This window comes from Mercenaria mercenaria, unplaced genomic scaffold (genome assembly GCF_021730395.1).
Source record: "Mercenaria mercenaria strain notata unplaced genomic scaffold, MADL_Memer_1 contig_3924, whole genome shotgun sequence".
Taxonomy (NCBI): Eukaryota; Metazoa; Mollusca; class Bivalvia; order Venerida; family Veneridae; genus Mercenaria; species Mercenaria mercenaria.
Genome location: NW_026462112.1, coordinates 7,584 through 18,613, shown reverse-complemented (window position 1 = coordinate 18,613; position 11,030 = coordinate 7,584). Strand labels below are relative to the sequence as shown.

The 11,030-nt window shown below is 32.6% G+C and overlaps 1 protein-coding gene across 1 annotated transcript; it reads left to right on the top strand.

Annotated features, from left to right (window-relative positions):
- The first annotated feature begins 1,527 nt into the window (after nucleotides 1-1,527).
- LOC128553534 (uncharacterized) lies at nucleotides 1,528-10,812 on the top strand. The gene is made up of 5 exons (XM_053534716.1): nucleotides 1,528-2,143; nucleotides 2,566-2,661; nucleotides 7,219-7,426; nucleotides 8,993-9,872; nucleotides 10,192-10,812. The coding sequence occupies exons 1-5, from the start codon at nucleotides 1,570-1,572 to the stop codon at nucleotides 10,282-10,284; spliced, it is 1,851 nt and encodes a 616-aa protein (XP_053390691.1). The 5' UTR covers nucleotides 1,528-1,569; the 3' UTR covers nucleotides 10,285-10,812.
- The last annotated feature ends 218 nt before the right edge of the window (nucleotides 10,813-11,030 follow it).

Below are 11,030 nucleotides of genomic sequence, written 5' to 3'. Positions count from 1 at the left end.
TGGTCATTTATTGACATTAATTCATAAAATATAATTATGCAAGTGATGCTATCTGTATATTGAAACTGATGGTTAAATAAATATTAGACTTGCTTCACTACGTGGCCTCTATAAACGATGTTGCTTTTTTATAATTATTATTATTACTATTATTATTAAGCACTTATAATGCAGATTTCTCGCAGTCTACTGTTGCTCAAACTACAGATGGAGCATCAGATGGTACACCGGTGTTTTCTGGCCTCTCCTGGCTTGTGATTGCAGGACTAGCAGTAGTGGTTTTGACATTCTTTACTATTACAGTAATGCTTAGCAGGTACTTTCTAGATTTTTTGTCTAAGTTAATTTCTTATCATATTTTTCAACGAACTCGTATTAAATTCCTGCTTATTTCTTGCTACAAAAATTAATTAACTTTGGAACAACAGATGATTTAAACTGATGTCCTTACTGTCCGTTAAAAGAAACAAAACTTTGCGTCGTGAATCTCTTTTATGTAAAGACTTTCTGTAACAGATGCATTAATATGCTTTTTGTATTCTTTTTTCAAATGCCTATTTGTAATTTTATATTAAAATCTAATAGAATTTACAATATTGTTTAATCTAACATCTGATTACCTCCTACATGAAGTTTTTTTCTTATATTTGTTAGTCAATTATTGACTACATTAAGTTATAATATATAGCAAATTAACAGTTATTGTACATCAATTAATTGTCGTCACGAATGCCGTGATGTTTATTTGTAAATATGTATATTTGAAAATAGAATCTATTTTTGGTTTATAGTGAGATTATGTAGTACAAACACTATTCTTATATATATGTATGTATGTATGTAGGTATGTATGTATATATCTATGTGTTTTTAAAGAATAAGCGGGCCATATCTTATGGTTAAAAAAACTTTAGAAATGAGTATATGTATTTTTAATACAAACGTGTGTTTGTAAAATATATGTCAATTAACCAAACGGACATGGCATTGTCAGCCTTTAAAACTAATAGACGACTATTAAGCAGGATGTAAGTTCTGATGTTATGACAATTCATTTTCCTCGTTTTGCTATTGTCATGACAGTCAGCGTATTTAGAGTTTACGGTTAAGTCAAGAAAATATCCGACTGTGGTCAATTATAAAGGCTCAGTTTTGTTTATACATGTACCAGAATAATACGTCCTGTTATGGACTTTATATACTAGAAGTCGTTTTGCGCATTGTGAACATAATGACAATGCTTAATACAGACAATGTCATTGCAGTATCTGAAAGAAACAGTAATGATATTATAGATATTTAGTGTTTTCAAACAATGAAATCTTTATGATTGTATAAATAATACAATATCTGTAGTCATGTGCATTTGGTTTTACACATTCTTTGTACAAAAAGTCTGGCACCAGAAGTTTACTACCCCTTTAGTGAGAAAATGTGTAAGAAAAACAATAGTTAACCAAAATCTAGCTCTTGTGTACTTTTTACTACAGGAAATTTTTCAAGCTAACTGTTATAATAAACAGGAGAAGAAACAGCAGCGAAAGCACTAATGACATTGAATTAGAAACCATGACTTCGAGCCACCCCAAAAAAATCAAACAGTCATATCGAACAAACAGAACAAAGTACTCGAAAATTCCACAGTTAGATAAGCGTTTCACGGAAAAACAAACCACACTTTTTCTTAAAGAAAATGAATATGTCATAAAAAAACAATCGAATGATACTGTTGAAAATGTAGCCACAAGTTTTGATAATATCAGTAGTCAGCAGGCTCCAAATAAACGCTTAAAGGAAAAGGAAGATACACCAATCCAATCAAAAACACACAGACAGGCCAGTGACGCTAATTATCAGCTAAACTCTACCCCGGCAGAAGAACCCAGTTACACAACATTAAAAGAAGATAAAATTATCCCGAGGACAGCGGGTAACGAGGCTCCTAATTCAAGCACTCAGTCGAGGACGACCATAACGGAATGGCCAGATGTTAGTTATATGCCTATGTCGGTCCCAGCAGACCGATGTAAAGAAAACTTTAGTCACCTGAAATATAGGGTTCAAGTTTCAGTTGTTAAACCGTTAAAATCCGGAGACGAAAATAATACTCAAACTGAGCAAAATAAACCACTGCAAGAAACTGGTATGTATTTATTCTAACTTCGTATTTCATGCTGTACTAAAATAAATAAACTATATTTCATGCAGCTATAAACGTCAATAAAGTTCATAACAACAGAATGTGGCCTGCTTCGACTTGCTGACCGCTTAAGTTTGTAAAGTATACCGGTAGGGCATTAATTTACAAAAAAAAATAGCTTAATATCAAAATCTCAGCGTTGCAAATATTTTCTTTAAGCTACTGTTACTTTAAATTGCATACCTCAGATTGGTTTGTGCTACAAGTCAGAAGTATTTTGATATTAAACCAAAATATTAAGCAATCACAATTATTTAAGGTTTTACTTTTCAGAGACAAAATTAACATTTTGCCTTATACTATGAAGACAACCATAGTTTCAGGCTTCGTGTTTCTAAAATTACACATTATTTATTTCATTCAAGATGACAACACCCGTCTAGACTGGAACAAAGTATTTACATTTCTTGCTGAAAATTTGCCACCGACGAATTACAAAATTTTCTTTGTAAATTTATATGGTAAGTTTCTACAAAATTGTTCTGTTGTGTTTTTCGTTTATCAATTCATGAAAGTTAGTGTATTTTATTAGACTTTCTTTTATATAAGTATTGAGATTTAAACAACGCGCTTAACTTTACTTATTAAGCGTTTACATTAATTGTTTTTGTTGTTTTTGCCATCGTTTCTTAGATGGTAAAAGACACTAATATATTATAATGTGGTTAGTGAATAAGAATATAACGGACTTGTTGAAAATATTTATCAAGAAATTTTGTATCGGATCTTATATCTCTTTGGAATATTCAGAATATCGTCTGTTTGAAATTTCTTTTATTAATTGTAATCAAAACACTGTCATGTCGTCACTCCTCTTTAACGCATTACTGTGATTTTAATATTGGACTGCTTCCATGGGTCTCATTTCTACATTTTCTACGTCGAGTCCAATTTAGCAATTACCATTCGTTTAATAACTGAAAACCAATTTCATATTCAACGCAATTAAACTCCTTGTAAAGATTATTTCCGACACACAGTTAGTTGCAAAATACGGTAAATAAACTTGCATAAACAAAGTAGATAATTACATCTTCGTGTATAGTTCATTGTTTGTTATGTCACAGTCAACATCTGTTTTTCTTTTCTTTTTTTTTTCTTTTTCTTTTTTTTTTAAATTACATAAGCCATTATGTTTGTTGAAATATGCAGATTCCATGTTTTATAAAATTAACTTTCATTGTACCTACAAGATAAAATATACAAAGATGGACTATAAAGGTAGATATTTTACGGAATGTCAGGCAGATTTCTAACTGCAGCTTTCAAAAAAATAAATGTTATTATGAAAACCTCTGTATCTAATATAAGTCCTCCTCAACTACTTTCTTCAAACTAAAAGTTAAGGGTAAATTTCAAGGAAGCACAGAGGAGACCAACAGAGCCAGCGGCATGATTTGCAATAGTTGAAAGATGTAAAGATATAACAAGCGCCTTAATTCAAAAATTCAAATACAATTTAGTACATTTTAGTTTTATGCAAGATGCGTTAAAGAAAGGGGGTTGGTGTGTTAGGATGGATAAATATTCAGCAGGGAAAGTCACGTTGAGCAAATGCTGTCTGCTGTCTCCAAAGAACGCACACCTCTTAGGGACATTGAAACACAAGTTCTCAAGATCATGGCCCAATCAACATATTTATAGAGTTTACTAAAAGTAAGTGGGACAAGATTTTCTTTGTCCTATCAATAACTTTTGTATGAATTGAGCAATTCTTTTATATTTGTCTCAAAGATCAATGTCACACCTGGAGACCTGGTGAAAAATAAAATGTCTAAAATGTTCGACTCTTCAGTCACTGAGATGGTGTGTCAACAAACAACGGATTCGACATTGTTGCCCTTTGAGCATCAACACTCTTGTTACATCTTTTTAGGCTTTTTTTATCAGATAATTCTACTTTAAGTACCTGTTTGAAGGCAAATATTGCTCAAAATGTGTTATTTTGTAACATTATTATTCAGGCCAGTGAATCAAAGTGGCAACATTTACTGTTATTTGTGCCATGACAACGAATTACATGTTTTCACATAATCCAGATATGAGTGTTTGGCATGGGGAGTCTTAAAAAAAGAGTCTTAATTCGGTCTACCGTAAAATTACATTTGAAATATTACATGAAAAGGAAACTACATTACAATATTAAACTGTCGTGTTCAATGAAGGTACCTTTGGTGTAGTTAAATTTCTCTAATAAAGTTACCAAAGCCAAATTTTACATAATCTTTAAATCTTGAGAAAACTAATTTCTAGTAAATTCATGGACAGAAAATGCTTTATAAATGGATTTATAAATATAAAATGCAAAATCACAATAGAAGGGAGTCAACTATTATTTATGGCAAAACATAAGGCTTATAGGCTTTTTAAATTGGTAAATTCATAATGTCTTTTCGAAATTCTTTGTGGCATTTAAAAAAAATGGGCTCCACAGGAGGCTTGGGCGAAGTACTATTTGAGCGATGAACATTAGAAAATCAGTCTGGTAGAAAAATGAATGCATACATATGTAATCTTGTCTCTAATATATAACAAATTAGAGCAGTCTGATTTCAGTTTTGTAATAGATAAACAGACCTCATATCCATGAATGAAATCGAATCTAGATATAACACATGTTACTATGCTTTAAATCAGTATTCAAGTATATATTAGTATATATTGCTGTCTCTTAACCAAGATCAATACAAGGGATTATACTATAATGTGGCTCCAGCTAAAGAGTATACTGACATTTGCAAGAGAAGAGTTCGTTTTCCTTGCAATAATTACTTTTTACTTTCATTATCCTACCTTATTTAATGTGAAAAAAGTATTGGTATATAAATATGCTCTCAGTTCTAGCAGGATATCCTAGAAAGAAATCTCTATAAATTGTAGCTAATTAAAATATTTTAAACAATAAATTTAAACTTCTATGCTTAAACAAAACCTCCCATACTGTAATACGTTTATATTGTACATACCCTATTGTTTCACATGTGCTTTATTCTTCAACGGTACAACCGAGTCCAAGAACTTCAAGTTGTTGGCTTCAAATCGCTTGTCAAGCACACTTGGTGTGGATATTTTTTCAAGTAAGGAACCATGCTAATACATGTTACTACCTAGATACCCTCCATTCCTTACATAAAATACGCGGATGGGCACCATGAAATAATTCTCTATGATGAAAAACTTGTAAGTCACCATAAGAAAAACAACTGTTTTTGTGTGACGTTAAACCAGCAACATCTACCCAGAATAACTCTCTCATACTATTCTGTTCTGACTGCTTATTATAGTAAAGAATATATTGAAATATTATTTACACTGTAATTATAGTAGGCTGAAATGTACTCATGCAGGAACAAATGTTTTATATATAAAGAAAAAATCGGTCCAGGAGCATAATAAAACGAGAATTGAGCCTGGATAAAAGCATGCGACGCTAGGTCCAAACTTCTTTTCTTATGTAGTCTCCTAATTGTTGGAAGTAGTATTTGTTTACAAATGAACCATAGCAAAACTAGTACCAGTAGAAAGTTTAAGTTCCAGATATGGAAAACCTGGGAGGCGCATATTAATTTAACTGTAAATCCATCATAGGGTTTCTGGTCCGTATATTTCATTGTGTTTCACTTTTTAGTTGATTTTATGCTGCCTAGCATTTTCATTTTTCATTAGTTTTGGCATCTCACTTTTTTTAACTTCACGCAATGTTTCCTATTGAAAGATGAAATTGTACAAGTTGTGCAATAAGTGCAATACTGTGAAATCATTTTATTCGTGGGTGATTAATTTTCGTAGATTTCGTGGTTCAGCTCAATCTAGAAAGCCCAATGAACACAAATTATACCCACGATAATGTAAATTGTACAATGTAGTCAATGTCGCCAGAAAAGACACCATAGCCGTCCCATCTGAGTCGTAGTTTTGTGCATGCGGCAAATACTGACCTGCAGCTTTCGTGTAGTTTATGGAGGCTCCATCAACGATAAACATAGGTATGCGTCGGAACAAAATGGACTATTTCATTAATTAACCCGTGTTTTACGACATGCTTGTCAAAGTAAAAGTAGATACTAAGAATAGAAGTTTGGCGTACTATGCTGCGGCTGTTATTTTTTTTTAGGCCCCGCTCTGTAATGTTTATATTAAATTTTAATGACATTTAGTAAACTACAACTACTTTGGGACTATTAGATATTATAAATTAATTGCTAGATTTGCGTCCGATGCATTATTACGCAATTCACTTTATACGTTTCTCGGCTGGAAATAACACATGCACAAGTTCAGCACAGCTTGAAAATTTATAAGCAGACGCGCATTCGTTTTGCAATAAAAAAAAGAAATCTTTCAGATGAAAGTCAAGCAATCGTGCACAAAAGCACATTTTAAGCAACATAAAATCAGCAATTCTATAATCATAGTTTTGTTTTTCTTTTAATTTGCAATACAATACTAGTAACTAGTTTTTGTTTGCAACACGATCAAATGAACAATGTGAGGAACTTTATATTTATTTCAATTATGAATGCTAATTCTGCAAGGCTACGGTTAAGAAAACTTTCGACACTTTTTAACTGGCGCCGAATTTTCTTATTGAATAACGGTATTTCACAGTTTCATTAAGTTTTGAAAATTATGTGTTGTATAGATAGCGCGGTCGTTAACTGGCACATGATCACTCGCTAATCTCAGCGTATATTGCAAATTCGGTAACCACGGTAGCGCTGTTTGACACGCGTAGTACACATGTCAGAACAAAGTCTTATAATACTAGATTTATTCCTGTAGAAATTATGATCTTTTATCAAAAATTAAAAACCCACGAATTTACGTCCCCGTGAAACAGCTGTTTCGGCCAAAACCGCGAAATTTCATGTCGACGAATTTAAATGATTCCACAGTATATAAAGTATGCGTTTTTAAAGTCCATGAGTGTATTAACGCAAAATATTTCCTGTAGAATTAAGCAACATATTAACCCATGTTTAAAAATGCAGAATTATAAATTGTTTTTGGAAATTTAGACCACCTACCTCAAGGAATGGATATTGATACAAGGATAAGTAAAATAGAATGCGACTTTAAGTCTGGAGGAACGACAACTCTGATATTTGAGCTGTTCAAGTCATGGAAACAGAGCCTTGGAACTCGAGCGAAGCCATCTCTGATTGAAAATGCTTTGTCTGAGATGAATTACAATGATGTGCGGAATCGGTTTCAAGATTATATGAGGTAACCCACTGACAGGACAACTTAACACAAGCATATTTTGGTAAAATTGGTTTACATGATCAATCAATTTTGGACATTGAGCATTGACATGCGCAGTTATTTGAAGTATTTGAGTTTTGTCGTAGGAGTACAAATGAATAGCAAATTACTTCAATTTCTGAATTTTCTAACCAGGTCAAGTTATTAAACATGACCTTTAGCTGGTAACAAAACATAGTATTGTTTAGAAACAGGTCATAATCGATATCATTGTGAAACTAACAACTGCAAAAGTTTAAAAGTTAATCCAAATTTCTTTATTCAACGGAGTACCACCAATACAGTTCTTTCGAAAACTTTACAAAGAACATTTATCCTATGTGTTCGACATTACAACGACTTTAAATAGATCTCAAAGGGTATTGTAATATTCAGTGCAAATTTGTTCAACTTGAGTACATTTTGCTTTTCGAAACTTAGTTTTTAATCTTAGAATGATGCTGTCTGAAGATTGTTTTGTATTTTAGCTCTGGTGGCCAAGTTTTAAGAAAATTGAATAATGGTGAACAATCTTGGTAAAGGCCACTCAATCGGAGTAACAGTCCTTGACAATGATATTTTCCGATACATTTTACATACATAAAGGGCAATGTGACAAAGCCCGCTGACGACCATGCTTTTGACATACCAAAATTACTTGAAAACTCATGTTAGCTTGTCACATAATGAAACATTGCATGGAATCATATGCAAATCGGGCAGTCCCTGTAAATATACATAATTGTATGGCGAAATGAGCACGTCTCCTTGAAAACGTTTGGTAAAGAGTCAAATATCGAACATTTTCATGCTTTTTAGGACATCGGCGAAACTGGTCAAAATTCCTTCTATATATATATAGTTAAAAGTTTCCACGTCGTCTGGTGGCCGACTACATCTACAGATCGCAATAATCTGATCAATCTTTACACAGGGTCAAAAACTCTTTTTTCAAATTGTTTTAAAATATTACAAGTTTTCACGGAAACCAGAGTCTGTGTGGGATATTTTTTTTTTAAATAAATGTAGTTGTGAGATCATACAAGGTACATCTAGACCAAGTTCCATCAACTTTCACCAATGGTTTTAGAGGAGATGTCGTTCGAAGAAAACTGTGGACGGACGGACGACGTGCGACAGATGATAAGTGATCACAATAGCTCAGGCGAGTACTTCGTGCATTGTGAGCTAAAAAACCTACACCTTCTGTAAAATAAAAAAAGAATATTCTTCTTATGTAAAAATGAAAAAAAAAATCTACACCTTCGGTACAATAAATTACATGAATTAGACGATTTAACAGACAAAGACAACTTCTATTGACCTGGTTTGATTAACGTTCAAAACTATTTAGATGTTAGAAATCAGAAAGATAATATGGTTGTTGCCACAATCGTCCACGTGAAACTTCGATAATATTTTACAACAAAACTATTTTCTTATTATCCAAAGACTACACTTTTTAAATATACTTGTACTTACATCTTATCTAGCTTTTCAAAATCTCAGAATGAAAATGTACTTTGATTGCAATACATATCATTGCAGAGAACCTCCTTTGCTGCCTAAAATTGTCGAGTCAACAAAAATACAATACGAGTACCCGCCTACACTTCTTTGTCAAACACCACACTTTAACAGACCAATACAGCAGGAGTCACAAATACTAGCATTACATAATACGGTTCAAACACAGTCGTGTCTAGCTTGCAGAACAAAGTTCCAGATACAGACGCATGAGGAAAATAGAACCGCATATTTATGCCATTACGAAAACAACCAGTTAATGTTAGGGAACTCACCAAGCACATCTGGGCAGTGCGCACATAATATATCAAGCTCCTTTAAGATAGATGATGCAAGAAAACGTCATTGGACTGATGAAGATTCGTCTAAATCAGATGAAGGCGGTACAGTGTGTAAATACAGTAGGACTAATGCGCATTCGCCATTTTTGTTTCAACGTCAACGTAGAAAGAAGAAGATAAAAAGGAGCAAACACTCTCAAAAAAGTGAAACACTTGTACCTTGGGAAAAAGTTGATAAGCGTTTCATCATAAATCTCATTAAGAGATTTCTTCCACTCGGAGGCCAGATGCTGACGGAGGATGAATATAATTTGTTTATGTACCACACTGTATCCATTATTACAGAAAAAACCGGTGAATCTGAAAGTGTCGTTACATCCCTAAAAAAAGATGACTTCGATGACAAAAAGGAACTGAAAACTAAACGCGGACATGTAAGCTATACCATTGATAGTGAAACAGATTTACTTACGCTCGGTCAAGATGAATGGGATTGCCTTAAGCTGTATGTCGAACATGCTCGAGAAAGTGTTCTGAAAAGACTGAATACGGATGAAAGTAAATTGGCTGACATGGAATATTTGTTCATTAACTTTAATGGGCATGCGATTATTGAACAGGTAATCATAGTATGTAACCATCCCAAATTTTTATTGGTATTTATGTTATCTTCTTTTGTACAGGTACATAACATGTGAGGTTTGTGTTAATATAGTGCAGGTATATAATAGCAAAAAGCTCCTTAGAAGGAATTAATGAGTATAACGGATAATCGTATTAAACACTGCATAGGAATTATTATACAGAATACACTCAATATATAAACATTTTTCTGGAAAAGATTCTCTTTCCATTTATATATTCTGAAAGGTTTATTGCACATATGTTTCCTCTCTTACTATTCACTATTTGCTATAATAACAGACCTATATTTTTCAGAATGGCGAAGTACATGAAATGAGCCATGTAAATGAAGAGGCCTCTGCCTCCATCGCAGATACCACACAGGACAATTCTACTAAAACAGAGTAGTAGCTGACGAAATGACTGTCATTTGAAGATGTAGAGCAAAAAACAACAATCAGAATTACAAAATTACAAAGAAATGTGCATAAAAATAAAAACAACTTTACATTTATAGGAATCAATATAGATTAAGCAATATTTCTACCAATTTATTCATGTTTTATGGTCCGCATTGCATGGTAACACCTTCCTTTAGCCCTGATACCAGTTCTTTTCTCAATGAGCTTAATACACATTAAAAGATAAAACTGCCGTATATACAATGACAGCAAAAGTATTTGTAATGCTGTAAGATGCAGTGTTCTCACGGGTAGTGTAAACTCGAAGTAAATGTAAAATCTAGCGTTCATGAATGAAATATAGTTCAAATTATATCTGTTGCATGGTACAAAGTGTTATCCTTTGTACTCATTTACCAGTGAACAATGAATTTTTGATCTTTCACTGTGAATTCACTAGATATATTTCATTCTAATACTAGGTATTCACTGAAAATATGTAATACAAATATCCCTTTCATTTTGCTTATGTGCAAAAGTTATTAAAAATGAGAAATATATGTACATGCGTCATTCATTATAAATTATTTTAGACAACATCATGAGAAATAAAGGAATAATAAAGGAGTATAAAAAATTTTGTTTAATAAGGTCAGTAATGAAATAAAATCTTCTTTTTCACTTTTTTTTTTGAAACGAGGTCATCTTGTTTCTAGAACGACTACTAAAGACATATCTATGCAATGGTTTTAA